This window comes from Drosophila ananassae, chromosome 3R (assembly GCF_017639315.1).
Source record: "Drosophila ananassae strain 14024-0371.13 chromosome 3R, ASM1763931v2, whole genome shotgun sequence".
Taxonomy (NCBI): domain Eukaryota; kingdom Metazoa; phylum Arthropoda; class Insecta; order Diptera; family Drosophilidae; genus Drosophila; species Drosophila ananassae.
Window position 1 is genome coordinate 17,254,072 of NC_057930.1, and position 18,236 is coordinate 17,272,307.

An 18,236-nucleotide genomic window follows, 5' to 3' on the forward strand; every position below is an offset into this window, starting at 1 on the left:
CTCCCCTTTCAAAATCGGAAAAGTGCATGAAAGGACATTTTGGCCCATGGCGATGGCTATATCTTGGCCAATTTTCACCCGATTCTTGAGCGGAATACCTTAAAAGATTTGTATATCGATTCCCCATCATTCTGCATCAAAATCTGAGAACGAAATATTTTTTCGATTTTTTGTTAAAATTTCTGGGTCGGAAATTCATGCAATCGGAAAAGTGCATGGAAGGACATTTTGGCCCACGGCGATGGCTATATCTTGGTCAATTTTCACCCGATTCTTGAGCGGAATACCTTAAACGATTGGTATATCAATTCTCCACCATTTTGCATCAAAATCTGAGAGCGAAATATTTTTTAGATTTTTTGTTAAAATTTCTGGGTGCTCCCCTTTCAAAATCGGAAAAGTGCATGGATGGACACTTTGGCCCACGGCGAAGCCTATATCTTGGCCAATTTCCACCCGATTCTTGAGCGGAATACCTTAAACGATTTGTATATCGATTCCCCATCATTCTGCATCAAAATCTGAGAACGAAATATTTTTTCGATTTTTTGTTAAAATTTCTGGGTCGGAAATTCATGCAATCGGAAAAGTGCATGGAAGGACATTTTGGCCCACGGCGATGGCTATATCTTGGTCAATTTTCACCCGATTCTTGAGCGGAATACCTTAAAAGATTTGAATATCGATTCTCCACCATTCTGCATCAAAATCTGAGAACGAAATATTTTTTAGATTTTTTGTTAAAATTTCTGGGTGCTCCCCTTTCAAAATCGGAAAAGTGCATGAAAGGACATTTTGGCCCATGGCGATGGCTATATCTTGGCCAATTTTCACCCGATTCTTGAGCGGAATACCTTAAAAGATTTGAATATCGGTTCTCCACCATACTGCATCAAAATCTGAGAACGAAATATTTTTTAGATTTTTTGTTAAAATTTCTGGGTGCTCCCCTTTCAAAATCGGAAAAGTGCATGGAAGGACATTTTGGCCCACGGCGATGGCTATATCTTGGCCAATTTTCACCCGATTCTTGAGCGGAATACCTTAAAAGATTTAAATATCGATTCTCCACCATTCTGCATCAAAATCTGAGAACGAAATATTTTTTAGATTTTTTGTTAAAATTTCTGGGTGCTCCCCTTTCAAAATCGGAAAAGTGCATGAAAGGACATTTTGGCCCATGGCGATGGCTATATCTTGGCCAATTTTCACCCGATTCTTGAGCGGAATACCTTAAAAGATTTGAATATCGATTCTCCACCATTCTGCATCAAAATCTGAGAACGAAATATTTTTTAAATTTTTTGTTAAAATTTCTGGGTGCTCCCCTTTCAAAATCGGAAAAGTGCATGAAAGGACATTTTGGCCCATGGCGATGGCTATATCTTGGCCAATTTTCACCCGATTCTTGAGCGGAATACCATAAAAGATTTGAATATCGATTCTCCACCATTCTGCATCAAAATCTGAGAACGAAATATTTTTTAGATTTTTTGTTAAAATTTCTGGGTGCTTTCAAAATCGGAAAAGTGCATGAAAGGACATTTTGGCCCATGGCGATGGCTATATCTTGGCCAATTTTCACCCGATTCTTGAGCGGAATACCTTAAAAGATTTGAATATCGATTCTCCACCATTCTGCATCAAAATCTGAGAACGAAATATTTTTCAGATTTTTTGTTAAAATTTCTGGTGCTCCCCTTTCAAAATCGGAAAAGTGCATGAAAGGACATTTTGGCCCATGGCGATGGCTATATCTTGGCCAATTTTCACCCGATTCTTGAGCGAATATCGATTCTCCACCATTCTGCATCAAAATCTGAGAACGAAATATTTTTTAGATTTTTTGTTAAAATTTCTGGGTGCTCCCCTTTCAAAATCGGAAAAGTGCATGAAAGGACATTTTGGCCCATGGCGATGGCTATATCTTGGCCAATTTTCACCCGATTCTTAGCCCCTAGCGATGGCTACATCTTTAAAAAAATCATCCCTTTTATTGAGAATGAAAGTACTTTATGTTCGTTAGATCGCCAATTTTTCAGACTCCATTAACCAAAGGAATTTCATACGATTTTTAAGTAAGGAATAGTGCTTCTATCTCCGTTTATCTACATTCAAATATAGTGAAAACCGAGGAAAGATAGTCTTAAGAGTATTTGGCCTTTCCGATTATCCGGGGTATGGCATCCTTGATCCAGTAATATGTCTCCCTCACTGCGTTGCACACATTTGGGCAATATTATATTACCCTCAGCAAGGGTATAACGATTTAAAACTATCAAAACACTTATCTTAATGACTGTTAATCTCCACTGTTTGGGATTCGATTATAAAACCACTTCAGATCAACCCTCTCAATTTGTTAAACGTAAAAAATAAAACCAATGAATTTTAAAAAACAGAGTCGCCGGCAAAATGTACATGTTTATCAGCCACTCGAGAGGCGGTCAGAGGCTTTATCAGGCCACCAGGAAAGGAACGTCCAAAGTACCCATTAAGCATTATCCATTACCCATGGAATCGCTTGACATTGTGCTCCGGTCAGTGCTGGGGAACGGTCGACGGTTTCTCCGCGGTAATTTGAATCTGAAACTTAAATAAAAAGAGCGAGCTTTGAGTCTGGTTTCTGTGTTGGCTTTCCAAGTTCCACCCGAATAACAATGAGCGGTTGTTTTCGCTCCAATCGTAAACTGACAATGGCCGTGAGTGCTTGTGTGATCATCGCCGTGATGGCCCTCACCGTCGGCCTATGTGTGGGCCTGGGCAGTAGCGACGAAGTACGCGAGGTTCGTTTCTCTGGAGGATTCGTGTGATAACAAGCATTTGATAAATTGTACATCCTGCAGGACCAGCCCAGGTTCACCATCGACCATGAGGCCAACAGCTTCATGCTGGACGGAGAGCCTTTTCGCTATGTCTCTGGATCATTCCACTATTTCCGGGCGGTGCCAGAGGCCTGGCGAAGTCGATTGCGAACCATGCGAGCATCCGGTCTCAATGCACTTGATACGTAAGTAACTGCTGAAAGTTGAACTACCACTTACATCTTAACGACTATATTATCTTTTTTATGGCTTAAGTATATTGTTTTCCGAGAGTCTATTAAAAAAAATGTATTTCAAATATTTTCTATGTGGAACAGCTATGTGGAATGGTCTCTTCACAATCCCCACGAGGACGAGTACAACTGGGAGGGTATTGCTGATGTGGTGAAGTTTCTGGAGATTGCCCAGGAGGAAGACTTCTACATTATCCTACGCCCAGGACCATATATATGTGCCGAAAGAGATAACGTAGGAGTACCTTAACTTGCCAAATAGTGCAAAAGATTAAAGTATTGGATTCATGTTCCTTTTAGGGAGGCCTTCCCCACTGGCTCTTTAAGAAGTACCCCTCTATTAAAATGCGAACCAACGATCCCGACTATATAGCCGAGGTGGGTAAGTGGTATGCCCAACTAATGCCACGGCTCCAGCACTTGTTGGTCGGCAACGGAGGCAAAATAATCATGGTCCAAGTGGAGAACGAGTACGGAGACTATGCCTGTGACCACGACTACTTGAACTGGCTGCGTGACGAGACTGAGAAGTACGTGTCTGGCAAAGCCCTACTGTTCACGGTGGACATCCCCAACGAGAAAATGAGCTGTGGAAAAATAGATAACGTGTTCGCCACCACGGACTTTGGTATCGATCGCAGTAAGTGAACTTTATTACCTTGTCCTTGGGTTTGTTCCCAATTGTATTGCCTACTGCAGTTAATGAAATTGACGAAATATGGAAAATGCTGCGAGTCCAACAACCCACTGGCCCGTTGGTTAACTCTGAGTTCTACCCTGGTTGGCTTACCCATTGGCAGGAGCAGAACCAAAGGCGAGATGGCCAGGTGGTAGCTGATGCATTGAAGTGAGTTTAGTTCTAAACGAACTACGCCCGGCTATAAGAGTCTTGTTCCTAACAAATCCTTCTCTTTTTAATACAGAACCATTCTCAGCTATAATGCGAGCGTAAACTTATACATGTTCTTCGGTGGAACCAACTTTGGATTCACTGCCGGAGCCAACTACGACTTGGACGGAGGGATTGGTTATGCAGCGGATATCACCAGCTATGACTACGATGCAGTGATGGATGAAGCCGGTGGGGTTACCTCCAAATACGACAAAGTCAAGGCTGTGATTGGTGAGTTCCTGGAGTTGCCCGAGATCACGTTGAATCCTGCCAAGCGTATAGCGTACGGGAAAGTGGAAGTAACACCCGCACTGGCCCTGCTCTCTGCAGAAGGAAGAGCTGCCCTCTCAAAGGGCGATCCTGTGGAGTCGGTCAAGCCCAAAACATTCGAGGAATTGGACCAATACTCGGGACTGGTGCTGTACGAAACAGAGCTTCCTACCATGGACCTGGACCCGGCCCTCCTCAAGGTGGATCAGATCCATGACCGCGCACACGTCTTCGTCGACCAGGAACTGGTGGGCACCCTATCCCGCGAGGCCCGGATCTACTCGCTGCCACTTAGTAAAGGCTGGGGCAACACTCTGCAGCTGCTAGTGGAAAACCAGGGTCGGATTAATTTCTACATTTCCAATGACACAAAGGGTATTTTCGGCGACGTGAGCCTGCAGCTACACAATGGTGGCTACCTACCGCTAGAGAACTGGAGAAGTACTGCCTTTCCGCTGGACCAAGCCTCTGTCGAACTCTGGCGACGAGAGCGTAGTGTCCAAAAAGACCTGGACTCGTTCCTGGCCAGACAACGCATCCTGCGCAATGGACCCCTCGTGTATACAGGCACCTTCACGGTGGGGGAAGTGGGCGACACCTACCTGAACATGGCCGGATGGGGCAAGGGAGTGGCCTATGTAAACGGCTTCAATCTGGGGCGCTACTGGCCTGTAGCCGGTCCCCAGGTTACCTTGTATGTGCCGAACGAACTCCTCAAGGTGGGAGAGAACTCTGTTGTTATCCTGGAGTACCAGCGGGCTAATAAGACGACAAACGGCGCCGATCTGCCCGCCGTGCAGTTCGATGCAGTGGCTCAACTGGATGGACAGTGCGGCGACGTCACTCTCAAATAAAGCACTGTTGGGTGTTATTCATGAATTTTTTATTTAAAGCAGTTTTGATTGATATTTGCACAACAACCTTTGTTAAGCTATATAATATATTTTCTAGTTCTTATCATAACCCCATTATTTCCTATTTAATTAAATTGTTAATGTGCTTGACTGACTCTCGTTTGTTTTATTTAAATTGCAATTGACGCTTAGTTACCACTATTTTCTATATTTAATTACTTTTTTTTTATAATTGCAGTCATATTTATTTTATAATCGACTTTTTCGGACATTTCTTTAAAGGTATTTTTAAAATCATTGGCAAAAGGAGATTCAGATATTTGTTCAATGTTATTTTTAAATTTGAAGTTTACCTAAAATATTCATCGGTTTTTTCTTATAGTTGGCAAATAGAGATTCGTATTTTTTGTAAAGGTTATGGAAATATCAAATGAAATTATATATTTTTTTTCAAGTCATTCTGTTATGTTTTTAAGTACATTATTGTAGAATTCTTCTTGATTATATCCTTGTAATGGGGAATGTTCTTGGAATGTTTAAAAATTCTTTTATTTAATTCTGGTAGGAAATGATAGAGTATTTATTTATTTTCCAGCTTTTTAAAAAAGTTGGAGCTGAATACTATGTTTTGGGCAGTGAAATACTAATCTGGAGTCTTCATTTATATGTTTAAGTTTTGTTCGTGGATTGTTGGCGGTTTGTTTTAAAGCTGCGTCTTAATTATTTTAACTGGATATTACTTATTTTAAAATCTTTCTCGCCACATAAAAAGAAAAGGTATTCTCTTTTAAGCGCATTAAAATGTTTGCATATAAAAATTATTTTTAAAGAGAATCTATAATACATTTTTAACTCTGTGTTTCAAAAATATACGCATATGTGCTTTATGTTAAGCTAGCATCTTTGTTTTTATCGTTAAGCATTTTGTTAAGGTCGTAAAAATCATTAAGCAAGCTGCATTGTTTTTGTTCTGGTGTGTACTTTTGTGCATTTTGTGCCCCCACACAAAAAAGTTTGTGACTCGTTTATAAAAACTGACATTAGTGGTGCTAGGTTGTTCAGTAGTTGATTCAGTTTAGGAAAGAGCTTCACTTTATTTTCGTTTCGTGTTTTGAAAATTGTTGCAAACAATTTTGTTTTGTGTTTTGTTTCTCTATACATTTCATATAATATATCACAGCTGCATTTCAAGTTAAAATTTTTGTTTCTCCGCTACCATCTTTTACATTCATTGTAAAACGTATAGAAAATCTATTTAAAATGTTTAGCTATTGTAATCTCGTTATGCTGGCTAAGACAAGCCAAAGTAATAACAGAAAAAATTTGGCAACCTAGTTAGTATTTAGTATTTAGTTTCTGTGATAAAGAATATAAAATAAACTTCTTAAATACAAGAATCTTTAAGTTATTCTAAAGGAATCTAACATTTATATCTAAAGGATATTAGGATAGGGTGCGGCCTAGCCAAAATTTTCGGTGATTAGAAAGCAAAATGGGCGTAGCAGGTGAGTGATATTTAATAAAGAATCCTTTTCAATCTACAACTATTTCAAGGTTTGGGTTTAGTATTTAAAGATTAAGAATATGAATACATTCATAAACTTATTATAAGAATAGTACAACTTTTTACTACAGTCTTGATTGTGCATTATTTTTATTACAGTTGGTCCTTCAACCGGAAACTGTTTATGAACGCATCCAGTATCAGTTTGAGGAGGATGCCTTCGACACGGTACCGGATCTGATCACCTTCTACGTGGGATCGGGAAAACCCATCTCTGTCGCCTCAGGAGCACTCATACAGTATCCATGCAACCGGACCTATCCTCTCTCCTTCTATGGCCACAAGATCGTCGGGAATCAGCTGCACACCCAGATGCTGGCGGGTCTACGCGGACTGAGCCCTCTCAGCTCGCCCATGGGCAACGGAGCAGGACTGCCGAACAGCGTTCCAGGAGTGTTCAACTTCGAGAGCCCACAACAGCAGCCACTAGGCGGAAATCCCCAAAGCTCCCCTCCTCGGGTGGGTCGTGAAGTTCCACCGCCTCCGCGGCTGCCAGGAAAGAAACAGCAGCGCTCCCAGAGCCTGACACCAGCCCAGGCCATGGTGGTGAGCAACATAAACAAAATGCAAGAGCAGCAACAGCTCCTGGCCAACGCCAATGGCAATGGAATGGCGCGCTTCCAGACGATTGCCAGGTGCAATCCCACTAGTGAGCTGCACCTGGAGAGCAAGTTCTCCACCCACTCGCTTCCAAGAACCAGCACTTCCGCTGCCCATGAACTGCGCCAGCAAGCTGCGGCCCGAATTTCGAGTCTGGCCAGGAACTGTAGCCTAGACTTGACGGAGGACACTGGACCGCCGAGCCCGCCTCCCAAGCCACGCAAGGAGGCGGTGGCCGCCGTTCTGGCCTACCAGGCCAGTGGCTCGGACTCGGGGAACGGCTCTGGAGACTCTGCCCTTGGAGATGCCAGCGAGGTAAGCATCCAACGAGGTGTTGTCATCAAGAATCCCCGGTTTATGAGCAGCTCAGCCTCCAATGGAACATTGAAAAGCTTCACGGACTTTGATGCTCTAGCCTCTGAGGAACAGCTTTTCGCTATGGCCATTGAGGAGATTAAACCAGTAAGTCTTATAGACTTCATTATCAGAGTTCCACTTAATAACGCATAATTTTCTCCCTCAGACCAGCAAGTTTGATTTTGAAAACTTCAGCACTCTCTTACTGCCATCCGTGGAGAACAAACCTCTAGACGGTGATGCCCTAAACACCTTCAAGATGATGCTTTTGGAAACAGGTCCAAAGCTGCTGGCGGAGCACATAACCCGCATAGACGTTGGCCTCTTATTGGATGAGCCACCCAACGAGGACGACTACTATCTAAGTTGCTCGGGACTGGAACTACTGACTTTGCCCCATGGAAAAATCATTCGGGAGGACATTATCGAAAGGACACAGTGCATAAAGCTTATGGTGGCTGTGACCATACTCACCTGTCAAACGGATCTCGATCGCGCGGAGCTACTCAGCAAGTGGATCCAAGTTGCGGTGGAAACCAAGACTGCCTTGGGAAATCTGTTTGGATTCTGTGCCATCATGTTGGGGCTGTGCATGCAACAGGTGAGATCCGTATCGATATTTTTATATCTGAACTACTAATGCATGTCTTTATGTACTCCCTTAGATCCAAAAACTAGATCAGGCCTGGCATATCCTGCGGCAACAGTATACGGACAGCGCATTCACCTTCGAGGCCAAGCTGCGTCCCACATTGAGCAGTATGAACGAAGCCTCCAATCCCCAGGCTCCGAATACAACCGTTCCCCATGTCCTACTCTACTCCCTGCTGATCGATCGTCCTGTTTTGGACATCCTAAATTACACGAACATCGACGATCGTCCCACCTTGTATCACACCTGCATTGCTCCCTGGGAGTCCAAGGCCGATGACTTCGGAATGACCATCAATTACCAGCACTTGGATGCGTCACGCGGCTTCCTAAAGAACTTGGATCTATATCGAAAGAATGCCAAAATCATTCTCGAAGATGCCAGCACCCGGATGGATGAGCTACTGTCAGACGCTTTTCGGTTAGTAAACTTAAAATAAGATTCAAAAACGACCTATAACCCTTTGAATTTCATTTACAGAACTGAGTTCCACGTTAAATTCCTTTGGGGCAGCTCCGGGATCACTGCCAAGGCCGTCGATCGTCACAGCAAGCTGGAGAAGGTGCTAAGCCTCATGGCTGACAAGTTCAGCATGATGGCCGAAAGTAATAGGCAATAATCTCTAATCTCTGACCCGTCAATAACCTCTTTCTGTAACCAATGAGTTATGATAATCAATCACTTTTCTCCCAAGTCCATGTTTCTATATAACCATCTCCGATTGCCGATTAACCCTCCGCCAATTTAAAATTCTTGCTGTCTCTACCTCAGCCTGAGTATTTAATAATTAAGCAGATACACAGAAGCACTTTATGTTACAGTTCAAATATTTATTAATCCTTAATTAAGAAAAAATTAGATATACTTGCGTGAAATGCAACGTGACATGGAATCAAAATAGAAGCCGATAATTATATTTATTTTGTCCAGGAGAAACCTCACACTTCAACGCACTACTAAAGTCTCTCTATAACAATTATCAATACTATACTATATTAAATATTCTACTATAGATCGGACAATATATACTAATCAAAGCATCGTATACACACTCTCGCATAATTATATATCATTCCATGAACACTGGGAATACATAATTTTGCAATTATATAAGTGATACTGCAGTAAAGATAATGCAAATAAATAAATAATAAACACTAAGGGAAAATAAAAAGATTGCCGGTTTTTTTTTTTTTAGTTTTTACATTCGATTGTGGGACTTAAACTAAAGATTTAGTTGCCGCATAAGATTAATAGATCGACCAAAATATACTTCAATGTTTTACAATTTTGACGAAAATTATAATATTTTAGTTGTAATGGAGAATGAAAATTATCATAGTTCTTTAGACGGCGATGACTATATCTTGGCCAATTTTCACCCGATTCTTGAGCGGAATACCTTAAACGATTGGTATATCAATTCTCCACCATTTTGCATCAAAATCTGAGAGCGAAATATTTTTTAGATTTTTTGTTAAAATTTCTGGGTGCTCCCCTTTCGAAAACGGAAAAGTGCATGAAAGGACATTTTGGCCCATGGCGATGGCTATATCTTGGCCAATTTTCACCCGATTCTTGAGCGGAATACCTTAAAAGATTTGAAAATCGATTCTACACCATTCTGCATCAAAATCTGAGAACGAAATATTTTTTAGATTTTTTGTTAAAATTTCTGGGTGCTCCCCTTTCAAAATCGGAAAAGTGCATGGAAGGACATTTTGGCCCACGGCGATGGCTATATCTTGGTCGATTTTCACCCGATTCTTGAGCGGAATACCTTAAAAGATTTGAATATCGATTCTCCACCATTCTGCATCAAAATCTGAGAACGAAATATTTTTTAGATTTTTTGTTAAAATTTCTGGGTGCTCCCCTTTCAAAATCGGAAAAGTGCATGGAAGGACATTTTGGCCCACGGCGATGGCTATATCTTGGCCAATTTTCACCCGATTCTTGAGCGGAATACCTTAAAAGATTTGAATATCGATTCTCCACCTTTTTGCATCAAAATCTGAGAGCGAAATATTTTTTAGATTTTTTGTTAAAATTTCTGGGTCCCCTTTCGAAAACGGAAAAGTGCATGAAAGGACATTTTGGCCCATGGCGATGGCTATATCTTGGCCAATTTTCACCCGATTCTTGAGCGGAATACCTTAAAAGATTTGAATATCGATTCTCCACCATTCTGCATCAAAATCTGAGAACGAAATATTCAAAATCGGAAAAGTGCATGAAAGGACATTTTGGCACATGGCGATGGCTATATCTTGGCCAATTTTCACCCGATTCTTGAGCGGAATACCTTAAAAGATTTGAATATCGATTCTCCACCATTCTGCATCAAAATCTGAGAACGAAATATTTTTTAGATTTTTTGTTAAAATTTCTGGGTGCTTTCAAAATCGGAAAAGTGCATGAAAGGACATTTTGGCCCATGGCGATGGCTATATCTTGGCCAATTTTCACCCGATTCTTGAGCGGAATACCTTAAACGATTTGTATATCGATTCTCCACCATTCTGCATCAAAATCTGAGAACGAAATATTTTTTAGATTTTTTGTTAAAATTTCTGGGTGCTCCCCTTTCAAAATCGGAAAAGTGCATGAAAGGACATTTTGGCCCATGGCGATGGCTATATCTTGGCCAATTTTCACCCGATTCTTGAGCGGAATATCTTAAAAGATTTGAATATCGATTCTCCACCTTTTTGCATCAAAATCTGAGAGCGAAATATTTTTTAGATTTTTTGTTAAAATTTCTGGGTGCTCCCCTTTCGAAAACGGAAAAGTGCATGAAAGGACATTTTGGCCCATGGCGATGGCTATATCTTGGCCAATTTTCACCCGATTCTTGAGCGGAATACCTTAAAAGATTTGAATATCGATTCTCCACCATTCTGCATCAAAATCTGAGAACGAAATATTTTTTAAATTTTTTGTTAAAATTTCTGGGTGCTCCCCTTTCAAAATCGGAAAAGTGCATGAAAGGACATTTTGGCCCATGGCGATGGCTATATCTTGGCCAATTTTCACCCGATTCTTGAGCGGAATACCTTAAAAGATTTGAATATCGATTCCCCATCATTCTGCATCAAAATCTGAGAACGAAATATTTTTTCGATTTTTTGTTAAAATTTCTGGGTCGGAAATTCATGCAATCGGAAAAGTGCATGGAAGGACATTTTGGCCCACGGCGATGGCTATATCTTGGTCAATTTTCACCCGATTCTTGAGCGGAATACCTTAAAAGATTTGAATATCGATTCTCCACCATTCTGCATCAAAATCTGAGAACGAAATATTTTTTAGATTTTTTGTTAAAATTTCTGGGTGCTTTCAAAATCGGAAAAGTGCATGAAAGGACATTTTGGCCCATGGCGATGGCTATATCTTGGCCAATTTTCACCCGATTCTTGAGCGGAATACCTTAAAAGATTTGAATATCGGTTCTCCACCATACTGCATCAAAATCTGAGAACGAAATATTTTTTAGATTTTTTGTTAAAATTTCTGGGTGCTCCCCTTTCAAAATCGGAAAAGTGCATGAAAGGACATTTTGGCCCATGGCGATGGCTATATCTTGGCCAATTTTCACCCGATTCTTAGCCCCTAGCGATGGCTAAATCTTTAAAAAAATCATCCCTTTTATTGAGAATGAAAGTACTTTATGTTCTTTAGATCGCCAATTTTTCAGACTCCATTAACCAAAGGAATTTCATACGATTTTTAAGTAAGGAATAGTGCTTCTATCTCCGTTTATCTACATTCAAATATAGTGAAAACCGAGGAAAGATAGTCTTAAGAGTATTTGGCCTTTCCGATTATCCGGGGTATGGCATCCTTGATCCAGTAATATGTCTCCCTCACTGCGTTGCACACATTTGGGCAATATTATATTACCCTCAGCAAGGGTATAACGATTTAAAACTATCAAAACACTTATCTTAATGACTGTTAATCTCCACTGTTTGGGATTCGATTATAAAACCACTTCAGATCAACCCTCTCAATTTGTTAAACGTAAAAAATAAAACCAATGAATTTTAAAAAACAGAGTCGCCGGCAAAATGTACATGTTTATCAGCCACTCGAGAGGCGGTCAGAGGCTTTATCAGGCCACCAGGAAAGGAACGTCCAAAGTACCCATTAAGCATTATCCATTACCCATGGAATCGCTTGACATTGTGCTCCGGTCAGTGCTGGGGAACGGTCGACGGTTTCTCCGCGGTAATTTGAATCTGAAACTTAAATAAAAAGAGCGAGCTTTGAGTCTGGTTTCTGTGTTGGCTTTCCAAGTTCCACCCGAATAACAATGAGCGGTTGTTTTCGCTCCAATCGTAAACTGACAATGGCCGTGAGTGCTTGTGTGATCATCGCCGTGATGGCCCTCACCGTCGGCCTATGTGTGGGCCTGGGCAGTAGCGACGAAGTACGCGAGGTTCGTTTCTCTGGAGGATTCGTGTGATAACAAGCATTTGATAAATTGTACATCCTGCAGGACCAGCCCAGGTTCACCATCGACCATGAGGCCAACAGCTTCATGCTGGACGGAGAGCCTTTTCGCTATGTCTCTGGATCATTCCACTATTTCCGGGCGGTGCCAGAGGCCTGGCGAAGTCGATTGCGAACCATGCGAGCATCCGGTCTCAATGCACTTGATACGTAAGTAAATGCTGAAAGTTGAACTACCACTTACATCTCAACGACTATATTATCTTTTTTATGACTTAAGTATATTGTTTTAGGAGAGTCTATTAAAAAAATGTATTTCAAATATTTTCTATGTGGAACAGCTATGTGGAATGGTCTCTTCACAATCCCCACGAGGACGAGTACAACTGGGAGGGTATTGCTGATGTGGTGAAGTTTCTGGAGATTGCCCAGGAGGAAGACTTCTACATTATCCTACGCCCAGGACCGTATATCTGTGCCGAAAGAGACAACGTATGAGTACCCTAAATTTCCAAATAGTGCAAAAGAATAAAGTATTGGATTCATGTTCCTTTTAGGGAGGCCTTCCCCACTGGCTCTTTAAGAAGTACCCCTCTATTAAAATGCGAACCAACGACCCCGACTATATAGCCGAGGTGGGTAAGTGGTATGCCCAACTAATGCCACGGCTCCAGCACTTGTTGGTCGGCAACGGAGGCAAAATAATCATGGTCCAAGTGGAGAACGAGTACGGAGACTATGCCTGTGACCACGACTACTTGAACTGGCTGCGTGACGAGACTGAGAAGTACGTGTCTGGCAAAGCCCTACTGTTCACGGTGGACATCCCCAACGAGAAAATGAGCTGTGGAAAAATAGATAACGTGTTCGCCACCACGGACTTTGGTATCGATCGCAGTAAGTTAACATTATTACCTTGTCCTTGGGTTTGTTCCCAATTTTATTGCCTACTGCAGTTAATGAAATTGACGAAATATGGAAAATGCTGCGAGTCCAACAACCCACTGGCCCGCTGGTTAACTCTGAGTTTTACCCTGGTTGGCTTACCCATTGGCAGGAGCAGAACCAAAGGCGAGATGGCCAGGTGGTAGCTGATGCATTGAAGTGAGTTTAGTTCTGAACGAACTACGCCCGGCTATAAGAGTCTAGTTCATAGCAAAACCTTCTCTTTACTACAGAACCATTCTCAGCTATAATGCGAGCGTAAACTTATACATGTTCTTCGGTGGAACCAACTTTGGATTCACTGCCGGAGCCAACTACGACTTGGACGGAGGGATTGGTTATGCAGCGGATATCACCAGCTATGACTACGATGCAGTGATGGATGAAGCCGGTGGGGTTACCTCCAAATACGACAAAGTCAAGGCTGTGATTGGTGAGTTCCTGGAGTTGCCCGAGATCACGTTGAATCCTGCCAAGCGTATAGCGTACGGGAAAGTGGAAGTAACACCCGCATTGGCCCTGCTCTCTGCAGAAGGAAGAGCTGCCCTCTCAAAGGGCGATCCTGTGGAGTCGGTCAAGCCCAAAACATTCGAGGAATTGGACCAATACTCGGGACTGGTGCTGTACGAAACAGAGCTTCCTACCATGGACCTGGACCCGGCCCTCCTCAAGGTGGATCAGATCCATGACCGCGCACACGTCTTCGTCGACCAGGAACTGGTGGGCACCCTATCCCGCGAGGCCCGGATCTACTCGCTGCCACTTAGTAAAGGCTGGGGCAACACTCTGCAGCTGCTAGTGGAAAACCAGGGTCGGATTAATTTCTACATTTCCAATGACACAAAGGGTATTTTCGGCGACGTGAGCCTGCAGCTACACAATGGTGGCTACCTACCGCTGGAGAACTGGAGAAGTACTGCCTTTCCGCTGGACCAAGCCTCTGTCGAACTCTGGCGACGAGAGCGTAGTGTCCAAAAAGACCTGGACTCGTTCCTGGCCAGACAACGCATCCTGCGCAATGGACCCCTCGTGTATACAGGCACCTTCACGGTGGGGGAAGTGGGCGACACCTACCTGAACATGGCCGGATGGGGCAAGGGAGTGGCCTATGTAAACGGCTTCAATCTGGGGCGCTACTGGCCTGTAGCCGGTCCCCAGGTTACCTTGTATGTGCCGAACGAACTCCTCAAGGTGGGAGAGAACTCTGTTGTTATCCTGGAGTACCAGCGCGCCAATAAGACGACAAACGGCGCCGATCTGCCCGCCGTGCAGTTCGATGCAGTGGCTCAACTGGATGGACAGTCCGGCGACGTCACACTCAAATAAAGCACTGTTGGCTGTTATTCATGAATTTTTTATTTAAAGCAGTTTTGATTGATATTTGCACAACAACCTTTGTTAAGCTATATAATATATTTTCTAGTTCTTATCATAACCCCATTATTTCCTATTTAATTAAATTGTTAATGTGCTTGACTGACTCTCGTTTGTTTTATTTAAATTGCAATTGACGCTTAGTTACCACTATTTTCTATATTTAATTACTTTTTTTTTATAATTGCAGTCATATTTATTTTATAATCGACTTTTTCGGACATTTCTTTAAAGGTATTTTTAAAATCATTGGCAAAAGGAGATTCAGATATTTGTTCAATGTTATTTTTAAATTTCAAGTTTACCTAAAATATTCATCGGTTTTTTCTTATAGTTGGCAAATAGAGATTCGTATTTTTTGTAAAGGTTATGGAAATATCAAATGAAATTATATATTTTTTTCAAGTCATTCTGTTATGTTTTTAAGTACATTGTTGTAGAATTCTTCTTGATTATATCCTTGTAATGGGGAATGTTCTTGGAATGTTTAAAAATTCTTTTATTTAATTCTGGTAGGAAATGATAGAGTATTTATTTATTTTCCAGCTTTTTAAAAAAGTTGGAGCTGAATACTTTGTTTTGGGCAGTGAAATACTAATCTGGAGTCTTCATTTATATGTTTAAGTTTTGTTCGTGGATTGTTGGCGGTTTGTTTTAAAGCTGCGTCTTAATTATTTTAACTGGATATTACTTATTTTAAAATCTTTCTCGCCACATAAAAAGAAAAGGTATTCTCTTTTAAGCGCATTAAAATGTTTGCATATAAAAATTATTTTTAAAGAGAATCTATAATACATTTTTAACTCTGTGTTTCAAAAATATACGCATATGTGCTTTATGTTAAGCTAGCATCTTTGTTTTTATCGTTAAGCATTTTGTTAAGGTCGTAAAAATCATTAAGCAAGCTGCATTGTTTTTGTTCTGGTGTGTACTTTTGTGCATTTTGTGCCCCCACACAAAAAAGTTTGTGACTCGTTTATAAAAACTGACATTAGTGGTGCTAGGTTGTTCAGTAGTTGATTCAGTTTAGGAAAGAGCTTCACTTTATTTTCGTTTCGTGTTTTGAAAATTGTTGCAAACAATTTTGTTTTGTGTTTTGTTTCTCTATACATTTCATATAATATATCACAGCTGCATTTCAAGTTAAAATTTTTGTTTCTCCGCTACCATCTTTTACATTCATTGTAAAACGTATAGAAAATCTATTTAAAATGTTTAGCTATTGTAATCTCGTTATGCTGGCTAAGACAAGCCAAAGTAATAACAGAAAAAATTTGGCAACCTAGTTAGTATTTAGTCAGTATTCACAAAGACGGAATGAATTCGCTTTAGCTAAGTTTAAATCATTTTCGTGGCAAACATCGTGTGAGGAGACTTTTGAATCTTTAAACAATCCATAGATAATCTCGGTTAAGATTGCTGAGATTCATAAATTATAGTCCCCCATATATCCTGCAAATATCTTTTGATCGTAATGCTAACTCCGAGTATATAAGAGCGATTGGGCAGATAAGATTAGTAGTTTTGGATTCGTAGTTAATTTTACCCCAAATGTAAGATATTAATGATGTTTTTAATCCTCCTAAAGTGCTGTGGGGGCAGCAATACCTATTTGTCAGTGCCACTTTGACTTTTGCGTATAGATGTCAGCACGTAGGTTTTGTGCGAAACAAATTCCCAATATCTGAAATATCCAAAGTATTAGTTTATGTATTACTTTCTTCATGGCAAACAAAACTTCAAATAAAAATCAAAATAAAAACCTGGAAAAACATCGCAATAATGACTGATGTCGAAATGATAATCAAATTGTGCTCCATCCACTCCTCTCCAGCTTGAACGCATCCCTTTTCATAGATTATCTTTGACAGTTCCAAGCCCTGGCGCACAAAATCAAAAGAAAAACAAGTTTAATGAGAAAATAATAAATTCAAGACATAACTTAGACTTTGTGAACTAAACTCATTAATTAAATATCGTAAATAATGTGACTAATACTGAAATAAAACAAATAAAGATTGCTGGGTCGTAAAAGATATTCCGTAAGCACCTGTAACACGAGCAGACCTACGCAACAGGCCGCCACACTAATTAGATGCGCCTCCAGCCAATCCTCACCAGCGCGTAAGCAACCGCGCTCGTGTATGTTTCTATCCACTGGCTGCTTGCGTAAAAATGTCAGTGAAACCTACTGGTTTGGAGGACTCGATAATCCAACCAATTAACTTACGTATCCCTCCTTTCGCACGTCATAGCCACACTGCTTGTTCTTGATGAGCTCCTGCGGGCGTCGGCGGCAGCAGGAGAATGGCACACCGCAAGCCTCTCTGCTGCCAATGGCGATGGAGGAACAGTTGAAGTAGTTGTTGCTGTCCCAGTCCTTGGGTCCGTCAATTCCGCAGCATTGCAGCCAATCCTCTTGTATCCAATCGATGAGATTCTGTTGGTCGGCATCCTCGCGATAGTGTCGGATGAACGCCTTCAAACCCTCCGTAGCCTGGTCTTTAATCTGGAAACACAAACATTACTATGAAGTAAAAAACTTTCTAAATCAAGGTAAACAATGAAACTCACCCAGCCCTTGTCCTTGAGCACGAATGCCAGCGCACAAAACCCAATCTCCGCTATAAGGAGGACACTCAAGAAGATGGCATACTGCAGGTAGAATTAGGATATATTATGAGGCCTTGAAAGATCACCAAAAACACTTACCGCGCCCAGGAGACAGGTGTTCTCCCGCAGCGCACCCACGCTGCCCATGAAGCCCAGCAAAAAGGTGACCCCGCCCAGTATGATCAACACAAAGGCCGGGTCCAGGGCGATATAATGAAGCCGCGTTATATTGCGGAACATATCCTTTTCCTTCCAGGCCCAGATTCCTACGGAAAGGACCAAGAGCGCCGAGAGCCAGAGAATAACATTGCTGGCGAAGAGCAGGTACTTCAGGCAGCAGCTAATCTCGCTAGTTTCCCTCCGGTATTTGCGCACTGCTGGCATCGCGGTCCAACTGGGCTGGTTAACTTTGTTGGCAACTGGCTACAAAAAGAAAACAAAAGGCTACGAGTTTCTGATTTTTTTTGCGAGAGTGTTGTTGTTTTTTTAATAGTGATGGGAGTTTATCTTATCGATGTACAGGAGAGAGCTTTTTCTGCCATTTTTGAACTATAATATTTCTATGCGAATCAAAAGCAAATCTTTTTAATTTTTTCGTTAAT

At 41.4% G+C, this 18,236-nt stretch overlaps 4 protein-coding genes across 7 annotated transcripts; 3 read left to right on the forward strand and 1 right to left on the reverse strand.

Annotated features, from left to right (window-relative positions):
- Positions 1 to 2,521: 2,521 nt before the first annotated feature.
- Positions 2,522 to 5,228, forward strand: LOC116656051 (beta-galactosidase-like). The gene is made up of 6 exons (XM_032455331.2): positions 2,522 to 2,786; positions 2,847 to 3,010; positions 3,143 to 3,293; positions 3,359 to 3,698; positions 3,758 to 3,905; positions 3,982 to 5,228. The coding sequence occupies exons 1-6, from the start codon at positions 2,661 to 2,663 to the stop codon at positions 5,072 to 5,074; spliced, it is 2,022 nt and encodes a 673-aa protein (XP_032311222.1). The 5' UTR covers positions 2,522 to 2,660; the 3' UTR covers positions 5,075 to 5,228.
- On the reverse strand, positions 5,087 to 18,125 carry LOC6498403 (tetraspanin-17). 4 transcript variants are annotated; one of them, XR_006507493.1, is made up of 6 exons: positions 17,734 to 18,125; positions 17,596 to 17,676; positions 17,252 to 17,530; positions 16,785 to 16,901; positions 16,304 to 16,705; positions 5,087 to 6,405 (listed from the first exon to the last, which is right to left on the reverse strand). XR_006507493.1 is itself a non-coding variant. In XM_001962689.4 (6 exons), exons 1-6 carry the CDS (start codon positions 18,016 to 18,018, stop codon positions 16,637 to 16,639), a joined length of 942 nt encoding a protein of 313 aa, XP_001962725.1. In that variant the 5' UTR covers positions 18,019 to 18,125; the 3' UTR covers positions 14,986 to 16,636. The 4 variants fall into 4 exon arrangements, 3 of the variants coding, with proteins under 3 accessions (XP_001962725.1, XP_014762115.1, XP_044572397.1); XM_001962689.4 differs by lacking the exon at positions 5,087 to 6,405 and adding an exon at positions 17,072 to 17,182 and having other exon boundaries at positions 14,986 to 16,705; XM_014906629.3 differs by lacking the exon at positions 5,087 to 6,405 and having other exon boundaries at positions 14,986 to 16,705.
- Positions 6,567 to 9,067, forward strand: LOC116656028 (breast cancer anti-estrogen resistance protein 3 homolog). Its single transcript, XM_032455165.2, has 5 exons — positions 6,567 to 6,572; positions 6,738 to 7,700; positions 7,762 to 8,196; positions 8,261 to 8,667; positions 8,728 to 9,067. The coding sequence occupies exons 1-5, from the start codon at positions 6,567 to 6,569 to the stop codon at positions 8,864 to 8,866; spliced, it is 1,950 nt and encodes a 649-aa protein (XP_032311056.2). The 3' UTR covers positions 8,867 to 9,067.
- LOC6497116 (beta-galactosidase) lies at positions 12,424 to 15,127 on the forward strand. The gene is made up of 6 exons (XM_001962690.4): positions 12,424 to 12,688; positions 12,749 to 12,912; positions 13,044 to 13,194; positions 13,260 to 13,599; positions 13,659 to 13,806; positions 13,881 to 15,127. The coding sequence occupies exons 1-6, from the start codon at positions 12,563 to 12,565 to the stop codon at positions 14,971 to 14,973; spliced, it is 2,022 nt and encodes a 673-aa protein (XP_001962726.3). The 5' UTR covers positions 12,424 to 12,562; the 3' UTR covers positions 14,974 to 15,127.
- Positions 18,126 to 18,236: the final 111 nt, after the last annotated feature.

Coding starts and splice junctions, on each gene's coding strand:
- LOC116656051 (XM_032455331.2), top strand. CDS start 2,661: ATGAGCGGTTGTTTTCGCTCCAATCGTAAACTGACAATGGCCGTGAGT. Junction 3,699..3,757: donor GGACTTTGGTATCGATCGCA/GTAAGTGAACTT, acceptor TGCCTACTGCAG/TTAATGAAATTGACGAAATA. Junction 3,906..3,981: donor GTGGTAGCTGATGCATTGAA/GTGAGTTTAGTT, acceptor TTTTTAATACAG/AACCATTCTCAGCTATAATG.
- LOC116656028 (XM_032455165.2), top strand. Junction 8,197..8,260: donor TGGGGCTGTGCATGCAACAG/GTGAGATCCGTA, acceptor GTACTCCCTTAG/ATCCAAAAACTAGATCAGGC. Junction 8,668..8,727: donor CTACTGTCAGACGCTTTTCG/GTTAGTAAACTT, acceptor TTTCATTTACAG/AACTGAGTTCCACGTTAAAT.
- LOC6497116 (XM_001962690.4), top strand. CDS start 12,563: ATGAGCGGTTGTTTTCGCTCCAATCGTAAACTGACAATGGCCGTGAGT. Junction 12,689..12,748: donor GTAGCGACGAAGTACGCGAG/GTTCGTTTCTCT, acceptor TACATCCTGCAG/GACCAGCCCAGGTTCACCAT. Junction 13,195..13,259: donor TCTGTGCCGAAAGAGACAAC/GTATGAGTACCC, acceptor TGTTCCTTTTAG/GGAGGCCTTCCCCACTGGCT.
- LOC6498403 (XM_001962689.4), bottom strand. CDS start 18,018: ATGCCAGCAGTGCGCAAATACCGGAGGGAAACTAGCGAGATTAGCTGC. Junction 17,677..17,733: donor ACACCTGTCTCCTGGGCGCG/GTAAGTGTTTTT, acceptor TTCTACCTGCAG/TATGCCATCTTCTTGAGTGT. Junction 16,902..17,071: donor TAGGTCTGCTCGTGTTACAG/GTGCTTACGGAA, acceptor TTTGTGCGCCAG/GGCTTGGAACTGTCAAAGAT.